Below are 19464 nucleotides of genomic sequence, written 5' to 3'. Positions count from 1 at the left end.
AAACCTTCTAATTAAAAAATCTATCTATCTATATATATCTATATATATATCTGTGTGTGTATATATATATCTATGTATACATATAAATAAATAACATAAATCTTGGCCTTCTCAGCATCCTGCTAGGACCACTAACGCTCCGTGGTCACGGAAGAGACCCCCGTTTGTCTTCCTGGCCCTTCTGCAGGCAGGAATGATGCTGAACCTTTCCAGTTCTGCAGAATTTCTGCAGGAGAGCATGTTAGAGGAGATGCTGAGAGCTGCAGGACTGAAGCAGAAGAGAGATGGTACCATTGGATACTGTCAGGCTTTTGCTTTGTGCCACCAGCAGCGAGATGGCTTAGAGAAGTAGCAGGGAGGCGGTTTTTAATGAGGTTTATTTTGTTGGGGCTTTTTTTCCCTGTTGCTGGCCCAAAACTTGTTTGCTCGGAGCGCCTGGCTGCTGCCTCTGTAATCCTGCTTTACCTGGCTGTGGAATTTTGTGCCATGCTGTCTCCCAGCCTGTTTCCCTTTGTGCTAATGATCCCGTATAATAGCCCTGTTTGCTCACAGCATTTTGCAGCTAGAGACTCTTCTTCAGCCTGGCATCTGTCTCTTGGATTTTGCTGCAGTACATAATGTACCTGGAAAGAACTATAAATTTGTTATGATTTGCCACTCCTGGTCCAGAAGATGCTGTGGTAGTGGGAGATGTCCTGCTGGGTGCATGGAAAAATTAATGCTCTGTGCTAGTATTGCTGCTGGGAGGGGTTTTTTTAGCATATGTCTGTTCTGAAGTGCTTGCTTGTTCCTTTACCAAGAGGAGAAAAGGGTCAGCTATTGCTTGAAAGGAAAGTGTGAGGTTAATGGTCGGTGCAAGTACAGTATTCCCACTCCCTGATAACTTCTGGAAACAAAACACACATGGGTTTGACCTGCGCAAAGATCAATCGGGTTTATGGAGGCTGTTCGAAACCTTCAGGGTCAGTTGGTCAAGTGGGGTAAATTAGGAGACCTCTGCCGAAGGTTATAACACTTAATTGGTGACAGTGCCTCCAGTCTGGTGCTGTGATTTAATGGGAAACCTGGGCTCTGGAGCCCAGCCGTGCTGGGAGAGCAACCAGCAGCTCCCGGGGCTACAGAAAAGCCCAATAAGGTTTAATACCCACAGCATCATTTTAAGAGCACTAACACCAGCTTTAGCTTTAATTTTTTTTTCCTGGTCTTGGCTGTTTTCCTTGTGTGCATTCGATTATCTGGTGGCCTAACTAAGGGCCACCCCTCCTGCATTGCAGATGCTCTCGAGAAGGCACATTTCGGCTGGGGTCTACTGGGACTGGAGGAGCAGCGGGGAGATGGTGGAGCTGAAATGGGTTGAAGTCAGGGTGGTAAATGCAGCATTTGCGCTAGAAGCGGGTGGGACTGGGATTAGCAGGCTGATGATGGGGAGCAGTGAAGGATGTTATTGCAGGGTCTCAATTAAACAATTAAAAGGGTTTGGGTTTTTTTTAGCCAGAGAGAATGGAGTTAAATACTGTGAACAGAGGCAGCTGCTTGTGCTCTCTGCCCTACATGAGACTCTGGCAATGACAATTCTCCGAAGGGAAAGAGAATGAATTTTAATGAAATCTTGAAAGACTTTAAATTTTCATGTTAATTTCAATTATTCAGGACAGTCGAAAAGCAACTTTAAAGCTTCATAAAAAGAACGGAAAATAAGAGGCCACTTTTTCCCCCACCCGATTAATTGATTTGCATTTTGTACCATTGCAGTGAAACATGGACATTTTAAAGACACTGGTGTTGATTATTGCATCTGACAGCAGTGCTGAGTAGGATACTTGGAAATGACTTATGTGTTGCCTGGGGCATGGTGGAGGTACCAAAAGAGCCCGGTGGAGCACTTGTCAAGGGCATGGGGGGGTCAGTATCCATCCTGGGCAGCAGGTCCCTTCCAACCCAAACCGTTCTGTGATTCTATGATACGCAGCTTGCTCCCGGTGCGGATTGTTCCCTTTCTCTGCCACTCAGAGCATCCTCGATTCCCACTGACTCCGGCAGCATCCTTGGCTCTCAGCTCTCGCGTAGGGGATGCTCCGCATCTGCTGGTACCCAAGGGTTGCACATTTTGCTCATTCGAACAAGGCGCTTCCTTCTATCTTGGCCCTGTGGTCTTTCTCGCTAAACCCCGGGCATCTGTCCGCATTTCGGTTTCGGCTCCCCAGCAGGCTGATGCCTTGCCTCCCTTTGAGGGTGCCCCACGGGTGCAGAGGGGCTCCGTAGCACAAACACGTCTTTGATTCCCTGCTGCTGAGAGCTGCCAGGCCTGGCTCTCTTCCCAGAAAGCAGCACTGGGTTTAGAACATAAGCAGCTATTGTCTTAGGGCCTGGAGACTGCGATTTGAGCTCTGTTGGCGTTGGGAGGGGAGAGGGGATGCCACATGCTGAAGGGACTTGGGAAAGGAGCCCAAGGAGAAGGGGAGATTTGCAGGGTCTCAATTATACTGCTCTCACCAAAAATAATGCGGGTGTCTGCTCCTCTTTTGACACTCGAATGGCTCTTCCACTCTCTTACAGTTAGTTTGTGTCTGGCAAAGACTGAGTCCTTTGTCTGGAGAGGGATATGCAGGGGAAGAGTGGTCCTAGAGTCACGGTCTGCTCTGGGGAGTGTCACCCTGCTGGGTCTGGGGTCCCTCGTGCACCCCTGTTGTCAGGACAGGGACGTTGCTTAGAGCACGGACTCACCCATCGCTCTATAGAAAGCGGATTTTTAGCAATAATTTTTTGACACTGAGGGTGGGGAGAGCCTGGCCCAGGTTGGCCAGAGAGGTGGTGGATGAACCATCCCTGGAGACATCCCAGGCCAGGCTGGACGGGGCTCTGAGCAACCTGAGCTGGTGCAGATGTCCCTGCTCAGGGCAGGGGTGGTCAGAGCTGGTGCAGAATGGTGAAGATTGTTGGCTAGAAATCAGAGATTCCATCTGTGATTTTATTTGAAGAAGTTAAAATTCAGCAGAAGAAGAAAGGGGGGGTTAAGAAAATGAGTAGGAGGTACGTTGGCATCTGATGTGGGGAACTTGTGCAACATGGAGAAAATAGTAGTCCTTGATGTCCGAGGGTCTCGGGTCCCATTCAGCCCCTGAGGCGGCTCATGATTATTCTGCCTTGTTTTGGGTCTCGCTTTTCCAGGGAACAGAAACAGCTCCGAAGTTCTGTGCAAGGACCTGACTGACCTGATTTTATTTGTGGCTCTGATTTGTTCTGTTTCCCTGTAATCCAAGGATAAAAATCACTCCATAGGTCAAATGATGAGCGGGAATGGCTGGGGAGCTGAATCCCTGACAGACCCTCGAGTTGTGGGGAAGGAGATGAGTTTCTGGAGGGTCTCGTGTCTCGTTTTCCCCCTTACAAAAGCAGGGAGGGTGCAAGGGAGCTAATCATGAGGTTATTTCACGAATCATTTGGCTGTGATGAGCCATGTGCAGGGAAGACGGTTTGAGATGCTCAGTTTTTTCAGCTTAATCTGCCCAAGTGGTGAATCCTCTGCCACTCATAGCCAGCCCAGCCTGAATAAACTTTCCCTGTCTTCAATAGAAATGTTAGTGTAGTTGAGACTCTGCCCTCTGGGTTGTTTTTTCTAGTTTTCCTCCCACCCAACCAGCGCCATCCTGGTACCCAACCCACAGCAGCTTCTTAAAAGCGTGTTTGGTGGTGGCACGGAGGGGAAACCTCAAATCCTTGCAAAGCAATTACTGCTAATGAGACGCTTCCTACACATCTGGTTTCAATTCTGGCTGCGTTTTGGGGATGGTTCTTCCGAGGTTGGGGAAAAATCCCTGCCTCCCCTTCACCCTTCGGCAGCACCCAGGGTGGCAGCTGGGCTGTTTGTTAGCACCCATCTCGTTAGCACCCATCTCGCCACACTAAAACAATTAGCACCAAAAAAACCCTCCTCTCCAGGGAGGGTGAGTTGCAGCAGCAGCAATTGTTGGGTGCTGATCACATGCCAATTGATTGATATGTTTTTGAGAGCCAGTGTAATGTGTTTAATTAGTGTGTAATTTCCAAGAGCAGAGACGGCTGGATGCCCCAGACTTGAGGAAAATTCTCAATTAAGTGCCAGCAGCAAAGAAAATGGAGAAAAATTTCATTTTTATCTTATTTAGTGTGTGATTGCTTGAGTTTAATTTCTTTCTGTAGGGATTTAATGTTAAATTGATGGAAATTCTGGCTTTTCTGACTTTTCCCAGGCTCTTGTCTCCATCTGTGTCTGGGAGGCAAGTACCTGTGTGCCCTTGGCTTCCAGTGGGTCCTTGGTGCGCAGTCCCGGAGCTCTTCCAGACGCCCCACACTGGTCTTACACACATTAGATAAACCCGAGCCACGGGGCTTCATCTCCTGTTTCTGCCCATTCAGATCAGGTCTTTGTTTGAATGCAGATTTGTGTGGATCCCGGGCCCCTCCGGCTGCTGGTTTTGGCAGCCGAGTGCCGTGTTATCTCAGAGCAGAGCGTGGCCGTGGAGCGGGGTGCGGAGAAAAGCAGTCGGGAGGGTCGGGGAGAGGGGGCTTTCAGGAAATGTGTGTGTTGCTTTTGTGCGCCGAGCAGCGGGAAGGTGGCGTGGGAAACCCTCGCCTGGTTTCCTTGGGAATGAGACAGTCCAACCTGGATCTCGCTGACTGGTTTATCGGGGTGATGGCACAGAAAACACCATGTGGTTTGGTTCCTGGGGTCCACCAGGGATCCCTCCTGGCCCTTCGCTGTCTGCTTCTGGTTCTGCAGGTGGTCCAGCATCCTCCCGTGGTTGCACCATCATCTGGCTGACGGAGGGCGTGCAGGTGGACAATATCCACCCCATTCCCTTCCATGGCACGCAGTGGGCTCCTGCATTAAAGGAAAATTTGCAGATTAAACCCTCTTCCATGCTTAGTGCCTTGGGGTTGAGCCCTTATTTGATTCATAGTTTTTCTGCAAAGGCAACTCAAGGGTCTCCTTTTCAAGTTGGGATCTCCAAGGAGAGGTTGTTTTTTTCCCAGAGAACAGCTTGCTTTGGTGAGTTCTTCTGACCCGAGCTGCTGGGAAATGATCTGCGTTGGTCCAAGCATCTCAGGAACTGAGCTGTTAAACAGGAGATGATAGTTCTGGCCTTGCAACAGCTGGCTTGGGTGACTTGGGTCCAAGTCGCATGTGGCTTCTCAGAAGTAGCGCTTTTCATGACGTAGCGGCTCAAAAAAAAATGGCTAAAAAAGCGTGTACTAGGTGCTCAGAGAGGTCGATCTGCTTTGTCCCCAGGTGTAGCACAAGCACCAGCATCCTGCTTTGCATTGCTGCTGTGCAAACTCAAGTGCATTCCCCTGCTCCCACTGTGTTTCTATCCAGGAAAATTCTCTGCAGTCAAGTGTCTGACCTTGGAACAGAGCCTCCCGCTCTCCTTTCTTTTCTGTTTTATTTAAAATATAGTAAAATAAACTTATTTTCCCCCTCTTGATGTTAACAGCTGCTTCATTGAGCGGCAGCACGATGAAGGGGGGGCGAAAATCAAAGCCCAGGGAAATTTGCTGGAGTTGAAAAGCGGGTCAGGCTCTGGGGTTACTTATCTCAATTACACTTTTGTTCTCAATACGAGAGGGAGAACGTGTGCACCCCACCAGAATGGTGTGACCTCCCGAGCCTTGGGAAGAAGGGGCTTGGAATGGGAGCTCGGCAGGTCGGGGTGCGTGGGAGGGTGCTGGGTCTGCAGCTGCGGGGGTTTGGCGATGGAGCCGCGTTCCGTGGGTGGCTGGTGCTCAGCAGACAGGATCTGGGCTGCCTTCTCCTCCATGAGTCACAAGTGACTTCTGGCTCCATGGGGTCAAGTGTTCAGTCTTGCTGTGACAACGTCAGCCTGAGTGGGTGCATTGCAAGTCCCTTAACCCTTCTGGGATGCTGTCCCACCATAAACTAGAGCCAGCAGCACTCACAGGGACACTGCTCTCCACCCAGCCCTCATCCCATGTTGTTCTGCAGTCAGATGGGATTTGGGCTTGGAGCAGCACTCGCATCTCTTGCCCTGATGCTACAAAGCTGAAATTCCTGTTTCTCAAGGGCTGCAGCACTGACTGCGGGGGTCTTGGTCAAGCAACTTCACCCTCTCTTTATCTCCCTCCTCCTGGTTTTCCTTTTCAGCTGCCATTTTGATCCCAAGGTACATCAGGTTTTGGTCTCTGTATATCAAAGCTTCAGTCTCTATCAAGCAGGCAGTGATGCTTTATTACCCAGCACAAAGCCCTAGCTGGACCCTGCGGGTCTCCACACCCCGTTTGCACCTCCCCGCAGGAGGTGCAAACCTTAAAGAAAAGGTGCTGCTTTGGGAATGCTGTGCTTCTGCATGTGAGAATGAGGTCTTTGCTTCCAGCTCGCCCTCTGCTCTGTGCACAAAATACCTCTGCCACAGTTTCTCTCTCCATGGCCTTGGGCATGTCACTTATCCTGCGTGCACTAGTTGACGTGGCGTGACATGATGTTCTGCTGGGGGGCTCCCAGGGGTGTCAGGGGTGTGTTCCAGGGGTGCCAGGTTTGTGCCACTTGTGCCAACAGCCGAGGGACCCGCCTGCTGCGGAGCAGTTGGGTGAGGGGTGCTGCGTGCGCAGTAAATGGTGTGTGACCGAGCGCTGTGCCAGGGACACTTGCTCACTGCCACCGTCCCCGAGGGAACCACGCTGAGCTGGGTGAGCTGTCTCACACCCGCACAGCACAGACAGGGACCTGAGGTTTCCCCTGCTCAACAGCGACGTCCTCCAAAATACACAACCCCTCATGACTGTCTGTGCGGGGACTGTCTGTGTCCCACACTGGCATTCACATCCTTTTCTTCGTGAGGGATAGTGATGGAGTCAAACCCCAACCAAGCACCCCTCGTTGTACCTGAACACCCCAGGAAAAGCCCCTGATCCCTCCCTGCACACTGGCAGTATCAAAGTCTATGCCTCTGCTTCAAACACAACCCCAGACCATGCTGTCCAGGGGCCCAGAAGAGCCATCTCTTCTGCCAGGTAACAAAAGGATGTGATGGAGATAGCACAATATGCTTCATTTTATTTTGGAGGCTTCAGAGCAAAGGGAGGGAGTGCGGGAGCGCTGCAGCCAGACAAATATTTCATCTGCATCAGAGCTGGCCATGGGGTCTTGGCTTTCACTTCTGTTTTTCTTCCTCTTTTTATAAATTAAAATCCCAAAATAACTGCACTGCTCTGGGATATTTTTAAGCTGTTTTTTCCCTTTTTTCTTTCTTCTCCACATCTCCCAACAGCTTATAGTGGAGAGGGCTCCTGGTTGCCAATGGAGAAGGCTGCACGTCACTTCCTTGGCATGGGGCCGTCTCCAGCCCTCAATACTCACTTTGTTTTTTTCCCCCTTGTAGTCTGGGTGAGCTGTCGGGACTCTTCACAGTGTCACATTACTCGTGTCCCACAGCCTGTTGTGAGAGCTGCTCCTAATGTGATGTGTGGAGCATGGGGGAGGCAGCCTGGGTACCAGGGCAGCAGGTGATGCTCTGTGTTCCAGCTGCATCCTTGCCTTCCTCCTCCTCTGTTTCCTCTGCTATATCTCCCACTCCATCCCTTGCATTCCACCCGTCTGGCCGTGCTTTCCCTGGGGCTCTGTGTCCGTCTTCTTTCAGCAGCTTTTGACAGTCCAGCCTTAGGAAAGCACACAAGAAGCACCACGTACTCCAAATTCCATCCTGCTATTAACTATCTATTTAATTATCTGGTGTGTGGAATGGTGGACCAGAGAGCCCAGAGGTTCCTTCACCAACACATCTCATGGTTCCCCAGACTGCATTACTAGAAGGGAACCTGGTGTTTGAAGTGCCTCTCCATGCAGAGGACAAAAACTCCCAATCCTGAACGAGTGACAGAAAATAGCAGTGATGGTGTTGCCCGCTAAGATTGGTCCACAGCACCGTGAAGTAGCTTTTTTGTAGTCAATTGTGGTCCTGTGAGGAGGCAGAGTGCTATGGGTGGAATAGAAAAGAGAGGTTAAGAGCTGCATTTGACACTAGGAGGGACACAGACCTGGCTGAGAGCACAGCTCCTTTTTCCATAGGCATCCAGAACAGATGCTATAATGGTTACAGGACTTCTATGCTGCCATAGGTTGCTCGCAGATAAATAAGCTGTGCTCAATAACAACTATTAAAATGCTCAGCTGTTTAACTGTTAACCTCCTCTTTCATCGTGTGTATTGGGGACCTTGTTTTCAGCTTGTGCTCTGGTTTCCTACATTCCAAAAGTGGTTCTGGCCCAGGTGATGCATTTGGATAGGAGGTCTTGAGCTGCAGTGGGAAAGGATGAACCTCTTTGAGTCAAATGGGAAATACCTGGTTCTTGGTAGGCTGTACTGGGAATGTGGCATGGCTCACTTCCAAACTGTGAGTGTGGTCTCAGAAAATCACCTATTGACAAGACCACCCCTGAAGTCTAACAGTTAATGCATCTTGGCTTCCAAGTCTTTGGCTGCACTTGTTCTTATATGTTTTCCAGGATCTCCTGTAGCCATCCTTGTAAGGAAAGAGTTTAGACTCCTCTGAGGATCAAATCAACTGTGGTATCTAATCCAGCGTGTGTGTGTTGTGTGGCTGATAGCTGTCAGTGCTGAGATGTTCTTGATGGGGTTTTTGCTGTTGTTTGCACATATTTAGTGTTCTGGTTCTGAGGGTCTCTGTTTCTCCCTTGCTGTGTGATTTGGGCTGTTGCAGTGTACAATATCATCAGTAACTTCAGGCTTCTGCAGTTTTCTGGGTATCTGTAGGTTTGGGAGCTCGTTGTGCCATGAAAACATGTTTAAATCAATGGCTTAGAAGGCCACCAACCTGGCCATGATCTTCTGGGGTGATTTGGGAGCCAGTGCCTGAAAATTGCTGGCAGAGATGGCTGGAAGCTGCCCAAGGTGGTGTCGATAACTGAGCATTGGAGGAGGGGGCTTGGGGGAGGGCAGGAAATCTTTGGGTTAGCTGCCTGTTTTCTTGTTTCTAACTTTTGTTCTCTCCTTTCTCTCCTCTCCCTCCCCTGCTTTCTAAAGAACATAGGAAGCTTCTTGCTGGTAAGTGGTGGTGTGTCATGCAAAAAAAAAAACAACAAACCATTTTTTCCATCCACCATCAGACCATCAGACTCGCTGGCTAGTCCGTGTCATTCTTCCATCCACCCAGGATGTGCTGGAGCAATAGAAACCTCCTGGAGGTGGGTACCAGCACACCCATCCCCTTGGCCTCTTGGCTGCAGAGTGTGTGCTCACCTCCAAGGGAGCTATTGCATTTAGATCACAGTTTGAAGAACCGCTCTCGCCTCTACCTCCTCGTTCCCCAGCCTGACGTTGTTGCCTGGGATCAATTGGGTTGTTCCTGTCCTTGCACAAAGTGACAGCTGCTGTGTCACCAAGCCCCGGAGTGCTGTGGGTGCCAAACTGTGATCTAAGGACACTTGTCACATAGTGCTTGTCTCATGTCCCACTCCATCCTCAGCCTCTCACCTTCACCAGCTACCTGAGGAGGGTGGGGGGGAGTCCCAGCTTATACTGGAAATAAAACGGATGGGTTGACTTGTTAACTTGGCCGGGGGGTCGGGTTGTGGCGTTACCTGATGTAATTAATGAACGAGGGCACAGGCTCCTGGCTGAGCTGTGGTGCGAACATGCTGCAGACAATTCTTCTGGGCATCTTTCTAGCAAAACCAAGTGAAATATGGGCACAGGTCAAAGTCCCCAAGGCGTCCCTGTCCCTGCCCTCTGGTCCCCTCGCCTGCCCTGCGCCCTGTCAGCAGTGCCTCATCTCTTCTTCAGCTGTTGTCTGCATGGACAGTTGTTTTAAACAGTGAATCCCAGTCATTAGAACAAACCACGTGCATGTCCCGACTGAAGAGAACAGCCTGGAGCGGGCGAGGGTGTACGTGGCTGCGGGCTGGCTGGGTGCCCACATCCCTGTCATCCCCAGCGCTGGGAATCCCGGCATCCCCGTGGCCAGATCCTTTGTTTGGTGGCTGTGGATGTGGAGCATATGTAAGGAAGGCGTTTTGCATGTGGTTGGGGCTGGCGGTTCATCTCATGCTTTCCCCCATGTGCACAAACCTTTGTGCACATCCACAGTGGCTCAGGCTGGAGGACACGGGACAAACGTGGCATCTCCCTGTGCAGCCACCCTGCTGGGGCTGAAGGTCCCAGGTCCATGTTTCCCATGGACAGGCAGCTGTTTCCCACTTGTACAGGCAGACCTGTATGCAGAGGTATCAAAACGCTTCTCTGCACCGTGTTTGACTCCGGGGCTGCTCTTCTGCCTGCTCTGTGCTCACCTCTAAACTAAAGGAGGGGAAATTCAGGCTGGACATGAGGAAGAAATTGTTGGCCCTGAGGGTGGTGAGAGCCTGGCCCAGGTTGGCCAGAGAGGTGGTGGATGAACCATCCCTGGAGACATCCCAGGCCAGGCTGGACGGGGCTCTGAGCAACCTGAGCTGGTGCAGATGTCCCTGCTCATGGCAGGGGTGGCACTGGGGAGCTGGGAAGGTCCCTTCAACCCAAACTATTCTATGATTTTAAAACCTTTAGGTTCACTGCTGACTCACATGTGTAGTTGGATAAGCAGCTGGCTTTTTGGTTGATGTAGGGTAGGACGGAGCTGCGGCAGCTCAGCTGGGCTTGGTCCAGGCATTGGATTGGCTGTGTCGAACCCCACTGAACCGAGGAAAAGGGGGTGACACCAGGGCTGGAGCAGCTGGGGCTGGTGAGCTGTGTAAAGATATTGCTGCTGTGTTCCTTCCCTGTTCTGTGCTTCTTATTATCTATAATGTATAGACTGTATTGTGCAGATCAGGAGGGGTAGGCTGAGGGTTTGCTTGGAAACCTGCCCTTGCTTCAAAGGCGCTGGAGAGGGAACAGAGGGATATATTGTACAAGCATTATTGAAAGCTGCCCACTCCTGCCCTGGACCCTCTCTGGGTCCAGGAGGAGCAAGGAGAGAAGCTGTTCAAGCCAACAGCATCCTCTGCTGGGTAATTCTGCCTCTGCTCAGCCCTGAGATGCATAAACCGAGCTGAGGACATTCTGCTCTTCTTCTGGGCAATGGTTGATGCGGTGCTGGTAACATTGGCACAAAAGCTGCTCCCTGGGGAGCCCCGTCTGGGAGAGGGTGGCAGAGGTTGCTGGGTGGCATTGGCATTCGGCTTCTGCTCTCCAGAGCAGCTCTGGCTGCAGGTTGGTGGGTCCTTTCCGAAATATCGCTCCCAGCGCTCCCTCTACCTGCAGCACTTTGTACAGCTGGCGTGGCAAAGATGCTTCTGCTCTCAGGATGCAGGAACGGCCGTTCCTTGGTGGGGCGGGTGGGAACTGAGGTGTTCCAGTGAGGTACCTCTGCTTTCCTGCTCTCTGCACACCTTGTTCTCACTGGCATTATTGTCTTTTCTCACTAGTTGGGCTCTGCTGACGTGTTTTTAGGACTCTCAGGTCCGTACGAGGTTACTGGCAGCACCATAATTCCAACCAGTGCTGTGTTTTTGGGCAGAGCCAGTATGAGACATACCCCTGCCCCATTGCCAAAGGATGTCATTTGTTGTCTGGAACCGCTCCGGTGACAGTTGCTTTCTCGGTGGGAAGGTATCCAGAGTGCCAGGAATAGAGGCCACTTTTAGCCTGCTGGGTGTTTGCTCCAGAAATGTGCTGTAGCTTTGTTTCATCATTTGTTTTCCGCTGTTTTTTTTCCTGTTTCCACCCACCTCCATGTTATCATATCCTCGAGGAGCTCTGTAACACCAGCTGATCCTCACGCCCTCTTTGCACATGAACAAGTTTACATGAGCTTGCAAAGCAACTGGTGTGCATTTGGAAGAGAGTTGGCAGAAGTAATGCCTTACAGCTCAGCCAGCTTAATTAGCACATGGAGAGGCTGAAGGCTTGGATGTTTTTTTCACTATAAGGGCTGTCAGGCATTGGAACAGGCTGCCCAGGGCAGTGGTGGAGTCACCATCCCTGGAGGGGTTGAACAGACATGGAGATGAGGTTCTCGGGGACATAGGGTAGTACCAGGGGTGGGGTAATAGTTGGACTCGATCTTGAGGGTCTTTTCCAACCAAAAAGATTGTATGATTCTCTCTCAGCCACTCCAGTAGTCAGGCAAGGCTCTTGGGCAAACAGTAGCCACAGGATAGTGTAAGTTCAGGACAGCCTGTAGCCCCTGAAGTGCCCCAGGATCTATTTATCCCCCAGTAGAGGAGAGGCTGCCCTCCCTCATCACCCTCGTCTTGCTCTAACACCGTCCCCTCCATGCCGGTGGAGATGCGGTGACCCTGCAGCTCAGCTCTGAGCCGGCGTTTTGGCAGCGCGGAGGGCTGGTGACAGCAGCAGGTGGCAGTGCGAGCCTGCCGGAGGAGCCTGGCTGCAGCTCCGGGAGCATCTCCTCTCCGTGCAGCAGGATTGGGGCTGTACCGCGGCACGTACCCCATCCCGCACACCCAAGGGGACAGGCTGCAGGGGTCCCTGTCCCAGCATCACCCTGGGACACTCTCTCCAGCCCGGCTGCTGTTCTCAGCATCGCTCCCAAATGCGAGTCCTGCATGGGGCAGCTGTTCTGACAGCACAGTGGGTTCTCCTGGGAGCCGTGGAGGAGAATCACCTTTGCAAAGGCAGAGGGTGACAGGGCTGCGCAAAGGGGACTTAGCCGGAACAGCGGGGAGCTGTGTGGCTTAGCACTCAGATGCATCGCCCCTGGGTTGCTTTTTCTTTGCTGCGTGTCTGCTTTTGGGCAGCAGTCTTGTCCTTTTATACCTGAACACCGTGCTCTGTGTGCAAACCTTGTTTTATCTTTTTCTTTTTGAAGGAGGGAGGCAGAGAGACTGTAAAGCCCACTCTCCGTTGCATACAGGTGGAAGAGATGCTTTGTGTGATGTCAGGGGGCACATCTGTTAATGGAGGGGCTGTCTTGCAGTTGCAATACAGCATGCGCACAGACTGCCAGCTCCAGAAGTGCTTGTGGTGCCGGGAAAGGGTGACTTGTATTCCCCAGGGTGACACACGTGGCCCGTTGCAATGCTCCACGCTTGGGCATCCCTAAGTGTGTCTGGAAAACAGCCGTGTGGTCCAGTGCTGCATGGTAGGAGGGGGCTGCTCAGGACAAAGTCATTAAGTGGGAAAATCCCCCTCTTCAGAGGAGGCAGCCAGGCACCCCTTGTCCAGCGCTGCCTGGCACAGCTGTTTATTATGAAGGGTGTGAATTAACGGTGTGAATTAACAGCCCTTTCCACTCCCAGCACACACAGCAACTTCGCTGCCAGGCTGGCCACCCCAGCCCCATCTCCCGCTCCCCCTGTCTCCCATTGATAGGGTTTAAAAGCTCTTTATTTCCAAGCGCTGCTCAGCAGGAGTCAAGCTGGGTCCTGCCAAGTGTTAAATGAAATAATTAAAATCCCCACTTTCTCCCCCTCCTGCTCCTTTCTCTGTAATGCTGGTAATTAGCCTGTAAAACTGCAGGAGGGGATAGGGAAGAGAAGATGTGCAAATGCCTTCTGCAGGCTCTCTCCTCCTCCTCCTCCTCTTCCCCCTCCCCTGAGGAAGCACAAAATGGCTCTCTAGGCATTGGGTGCTGTCAGATAAATCCCAATTAGCTCCCTGCCAAACAGGATTAGCGAGAAGGGAGCCAGGTGGGGAATCAGCTTGGCAACAGCAGGAGCTAGGGGCTTCTGTGAGGTCTCTAGCTCGGTGAGGAGGGACAGATTGACAGCTGTCAGTCAGATCCCAAAGTAGCACTGAGGTTTTTTTTGGTGTCGCAGGCTGGTATCTGGTAGGCAGAAATGTGAAGGCAATGAAAATGGTGTCTCCTGCTGGTGTTATCTCTTCCCAAGTAACTGGTGGCTCAGGGGTGCAGGAAACCACAAGATGCTCGTGAACCTCCCAAATTGGAGGTCAGCGCAGGGATGCAGGACATGGGCTGTGCTGCTCCCAGCGCTGATGTGCTGAGAGGTGGAGAACGTGTCTCCTGCTTCAGAAGCAAGAGGATGAACCCACCCTCCTGCCAGGCTGAGCACAGCCAGCTGCACCCAGCCCCTTCTGCCTGTCTGCTGCTTTTTGGCAGCAGCTGTGACATCCTCGCTGTGAAAGCCCCGAAATAAACCCATTAATGGCACCAGGCTTTAAACTGGCTGGTGACCACACGGAGGCCTTAATGCATCGAACATTTTCATTTAGAAAACGGGGCAGCGGGGAATACGGATGAGCTCAAAGATAATGTTTTCTTGCCTTGGAGCAGCAGCTGTGTCTGAGGATGTTAAATTGGCCCCATGTCCCCTGTCCCTCCCTCTTCTTTTCTGGCAGATCTGGTGACTTTCTGCCTCTTGCTCCCTGCTGAGGCTGGCTCTCCTCCGAGCACCTGCAGCTGCAACCGAGCTGCTTCCAGCCCAAGGAGGAGGAGAAAAGGGAGAAGTGCTGTTCGTGTTGCCTAGAGCAGAGATGATGAGTGGTGGATGGACCAGCGCAAATGGCCCTTCTGATTATAAAGACCCACAAGGGGCAAAGGCACAAGTGTTTTATCTCTCCCAAGAGGGTGATGAGCTGATCTGCCCATGCAGTTGAACCAGCCTCCTCCAGGACACAAAGGCTGTTCAGATCCAAGGCGGTGCTGCCCCTAGAAGTGGCCCCCAAAATGCTGGAGGGGACAGAGTCCTCGCAGACCTGGGAAGAAAGGGAGAACTGTGCGGTTGCTGATTTGCATGTGTAAACATGCACACAGGAGGATGTAAATGTCCTTGCTTCCCTTTGGGGATTTTTTCCTCTTTCTTTATGCGAAGGCAAGGCTTTGGCCTTAGCCTGCATGTGCGGGGGTTGCCGGGCAGAGCAGGAGGATGCAGAACCAAGCCAAGGTGGCCACACGGTGACCAAGCAAAGGAGAGGACCAGAACACTCGCTTTGCATTTTTAAGAAGGTCTTGGCTTCTTGTGTGATGCTCCAGCAATTCCCAGAGGGCTGCAATAGCTGGGGAGGGTACTGGAGATGGGGCAGCAGTGGCAGGGAACCTAAACTTGCCCTTTGAGGGAAAAATAGAGGGTCGGAGCACTTTTCCAGCTGGCTCGGCAGCCCTCTCCCAGGAACACTGAGGATGTTCCTGAGATGGGTTCCTAGCAGGGCTCTGCTTGGGAGAGATGGCTCAGCAGGGTGTTTCCTGCTGAGTCCTCCTGGCATTTTTGGGCTCTCAGGGTCTCTTTGCAGCTCCTGTGTGTGTCGGGAGGAGAATGGCACCTGGAGTGCATGCCAGTCTGCCTCGCTGCTCGGACATGGGGCCATCAGGCACCCTGCTCATGTGGGCTCTCTGGTTAGGACGCAGCCCGTGCCTCGCAGCGATCTGGGATCATATTCTGCGAGTCCCCAAGGAGGGGAGGGAGCGATGCAGGTTTAAAGAGGAGCAACGTCTGGGACGTGACTTGGATTTCTTTCATCCATTCTCTATTTTACTTCTTCCCTGTACTGCACCTTGGCAAGTTGCACCTGTGGTGCTGGGATGCTCGGGATGCTCCCAGCCCACATCTCCGACAGAAAGGGATTGTGGTGCGGTAGGGCAGCTTGTGTCAATCCCACCAGGAGACCCGTGGTGCCTGAGATGCTCTGCTGAAGGACCACCCAGCCTCCCCTGCATCTCCCCGCTGCAGGGGAGAGTGGGTGGATTCGGCTCTAGTGTTTGTGTCCCTGGGGCTCCAGGTGAATTTGCCAAGGTGAGGGAGGGAGGGAGAGGCAGCAGGCTGGGGCTGGGAGGGTGTGTGCTGCCAGCGAGGGTTATTATTGCGTTTGGAGGAGTGGGTGGTGGGAATGATGCTGTCCAAACAGTTGGGTACCCCCCCAGGAAGGGGGGGCTGCGCAGCCCCCATGCGTGTGCCGGTGATGGCCAGGAGGAAGCTCTGCTTCCCTTTCTGGCTGCAGCAGCTGCTCGGTCAGTGCTGAGCAGGGGAACATAGGAGGAACTTAAAGCAGTTTCTCTGTAATGAGCTTCCCAGTTTAACCACAGCGGAGTTACCCGCTGCCGCGTCTCCATGAGCGCATCATGGGTGTTTGAGGACAACTTCTTCGCCTTGCGCTTGACACGCAGAGTACAGCCAGCCTTTCTGCAGCGCCTGGGGGGCAGAAGAGGCCACAAGGGTCCTCCTGTCCCATGGCTTGGACAATAAAGCAGCTTCTGAAACTGCAGGGCTGTGTAGAATTGTAGAATAGCTTGGGTTGGAAGGGATGTTCAAAGGTCATCTTGTCAGCCCAGACTTGAGTTCCTGTGGCTCTGTAACCAGCGGGCCTTCCTCTCACAGGGTTTTGTTCATTGTCTCCAGAGCTGTTTGCTTCCCCCATGGTGAGGAAGAGCTCAGCCTCTTTGCTAAGGACCATGGTGCCTTAGAACTGAGGTGGCAGGTCATGGTGCTCTGGATGTGTGACGCCGTGGGCAGGGAAACAGGTCATGGGGAGCCGTGTGTTTTTCCAGGGATGCAAAGGAGGGGAGATTCAGGCCAGACATGAGGAATAAATTGTTGCTCCTGAGGGTGGTGAGAGCCTGGCCCAGGTTGGCCAGAGAGGTGGTAGATGAACCATCCCTGGAGACATCTCAGGCCAGGCTGGACGAGGCTCTGAGCAACCTGGGCTGGTGCAGATGTCCCTGCTCATGGCAGGGGTGGCACTGGGGGAGCTGGGAAGGTTCCAACCCAAACTATTCTATGATTCTATGACTCCCTCTGTGCTCTGCTCCCCCCGGAGCTCCTGCTCCTTGCGTGGCTCTGCCGCTGTCCCCGGGGGTCTCGTCCCCTGCAGGAGGGGCGATGCTGGGGAAGGCGCCAGGACTTTCCCCGCCTCTCAGCAACTCGAGTGGGCGAATGGGCCGGCGGGGCGGGGAGAAAGGGGCTTCCCCACCCCGGGATGGGGGTCCCGCCCCGCCTGCGCACAGGTCCCGAGGGGGCAGCGCGACCCCCGCCGCCTCCTGCTCTTTGTCTGCGCCGCGCCCGTTCGCCTTCTCCGCCCCTTTGTTGGCCACGGAGCGCTCGGGAGGGGCTCGCCCGCTCCCCCCTCCCGCTTGCCCGGGGCTCGACAGGGCGTGGAGCCGGTGCAGAGAGGCGGGGGGGACACACCGACCCCCCCGGGGCAGAGGAGCGGGCGGGGAAACTTGGGGGCGTGGGGCGGGCGCTCCGGCGGCTGCGGGGGCTTCGTTCCTCCCGGCTCCGTTGTGTGATGCTGCGCGGAGCTTCCACCGCGAGTGGGGCCAACGTCGGGCGCTGGAATTAGAGCTCCGAGCTGCACCCACCCACCCACCGCGACCACCCGCGTCTCTCCATGCCAGGCTCCGCGGGGAGCTGGAACCTCTCCGGGCAGGACTGGCATGTCACAGCGGCGTGAGGAGGGGACCTGGCCTGTCCCGGCCACCACCGTGGAGGTGCCCACGCTAGGCAGCGTTGCTCTCCGCCAGCCCGGGGGGAGAAGCCGGGCTGTGGCCCCTTTGGAGGGCTGGGAAGGGGCTGGAGAGCCGGAGCCCCGTTTGCGGCAGCAGAGGAGCGCTGTGTACCGGCTGCACTGGAGGAAAGCGGAGCCCAACGGGGATGGATGTGCTGTGGCTGTGAAAGGAGCTTCAGTGTGGAAGGGGGAGCACCTGCCCTTGCCTGGGGTGTGGATCGACTGAGCAGCACTCAGGTGCAGGGACCTGCTCCGGAGGGTCAGAAGCCGGTGAGAGTGGGAGCACCTGCCCTGGAGGAGACGCTTGGAGAGCGGAGGAAGCTCAGCATTCCTGAAGCAACGCTGGTGTGGAGCCGGGAGGCGGCTGCTGCACCGCCGGGACGGCGAGACCTCCCGTAGCATCCCTGTCAAGAGGATACAGATGTTGCCGAGGCTGTGAGCCTGAGCGGGGTCCCATGCTGGTCCCGTCTTCGTCCCAGCCCTGCTCTCGGGAGCCGGCACATGGTGCTGCTGCAGCTCCCACTGTTCCCACACCCGTAGCGACTTGTCTCTGTCCTGGTGGGTTTGGCCGCACAACTTGAGCTCTCAGCACTTTTGCCGGGGGTTGTTCAGTTTGTTTTCTGCAGGCAGGTGTAGATTGACACCTCCCAGGCTGGAAGAGGGATTGCTGAGCACAGGACTGTGCGTGTCCCTCTGGAGCGGGCTCGGACCTCACCCCTAGGCTCTGTCTCTGAGATGACAGATGTGGGGACAAACTCTTGCTCCTGAAAGTCCCCTTGGCTCATCCTGCCCTCATGTGAGCAGAGGATGGGAACCTCTGGGAAAACTTAGATCTTGTGGCTACCAGACACGACTGGGGATTGGGGAAGAGGATCTATGTGAACCTTTGTGGCTCCTCTGCCTTGGATGGGTCGACAGCAGGTTGAGCTTTGTCCAGCAGCGTGACGGTCGAGCATGACGGCTTGCCAATACCCCATGGCGCCAGGGGCCTTGGAGCGGGACCGGCTGTACCAGCACAAGGTCTCCTTGGTGGTGCGGTATTTCATGATCCCCTGCAACATCTGCCTCATCCTCCTGGCCACCTCCACACTGGGATTTGCCGTCCTGCTCTTCCTCAACAACTGTAGGTGTCCCTGGGCGCGTGGGGAGGAGCAGGGGAGGGAGAGGCAGGGGTTTTAGGGTATCTGGGGCTCTGATATGCGGGGGCATCCCTCCCAACGCCCTGCACCCAGGCGCTCATCCCTCATCTGCTGCTGCCTGGGGACAAGCTGGGGAGGTGACAGCCAGCTCTGCAGCTCTTGCCCTGTTTTCCCTGAGATGCCGTTGGGCCAGAAGCGCAGAGCGGAGCTGAGAAGGTGGGTGTGCGGGCACCAGCCCCAGCTCCTCACCATGTGTGATGCGCTCGGGCTCCGAGCTGTGCCAGATCCCCCTGTGTCCTGTTCCCTCTCCTCCCTGAAATATGGTGTCTCCCAACCTGCTGCACGAGGTCTGAGTGTGGGTGATGATCCTGGGGGGATGCAGGCAGTCTGCTTGTGAGCTGGGGGTCTTGGCAGGGCTAAAGATGGTCCTACCCTGGTCAGGGGCTTCTGCTGCTCCCTTGTTCCAAACTGCTAAACCCTTAGGGCCTTGTCACTATATGAGATGTGTCTCCTAAGTTGCTCCAGGATCCCTGCTTTCTATACTCATCTCTTGCCCTGAAGGATCAGCAGAGGGTTGGAGCAAGACGGAGGAGTTTTCCCTGAGGTTAAGCTGTTGATCCGATCCTGATGTGGCTTGGGTGTGGGTACATCCATGTATTGCTGGCTGCTCTGGGTGCTGTGTTGCCTCATCCTTGCTCAGGTGCTTGCCCTCCCAGCCTGGCTTTCTCTAGGCACAGCCTGGGGAGGAAAACTTGGCCGTGCAGCAGCGTCTTTCACCTCCTTGATGCTGGAAAGTGCCAAACGCCCGCTGTGAGAAAAACCTTTAGAGGGCAGGCAAATCCTCCTGCCTGGCTTTGGGATGCACTGCTTCCCTTGGGGTGTATGTGATTAGAAAAAAAGCTGTGTAAAACTGCAAAA

At 53.8% G+C, this 19464-nt stretch overlaps 1 protein-coding gene across 7 annotated transcripts in view; it reads left to right on the top strand.

Moving 5' to 3' along the window:
• The window catches only part of AGRN (agrin), a 94943-nt gene that overhangs the window by 25786 nt on the left and 49693 nt on the right, over positions 1–19464 (top strand). For 4 of the 7 annotated variants that reach the window (XM_065037940.1, XM_065037935.1, XM_065037936.1 and 1 more), the window contains exon 3: positions 9038–9058. The exons of 2 other annotated variants lie outside the window; for them this stretch is intronic. In XM_065037940.1, coding sequence (XP_064894012.1) covers positions 9038–9058 — 21 coding nt within the window. Of the gene's footprint in view, positions 1–9037; positions 9059–17159; positions 18531–19464 lie in introns of those variants that run through there. One more of the 7 variants, XM_065037939.1, reaches the window with a different exon arrangement.

The sequence above is a fragment of the Columba livia genome, chromosome 21 (genome assembly GCF_036013475.1).
Source record: "Columba livia isolate bColLiv1 breed racing homer chromosome 21, bColLiv1.pat.W.v2, whole genome shotgun sequence".
NCBI classification, from domain to species: Eukaryota; Metazoa; Chordata; class Aves; order Columbiformes; family Columbidae; genus Columba; species Columba livia.
Note: the sequence above shows the minus strand (reverse complement) of the source record. Positions and strands in the feature narration are given on the sequence as shown.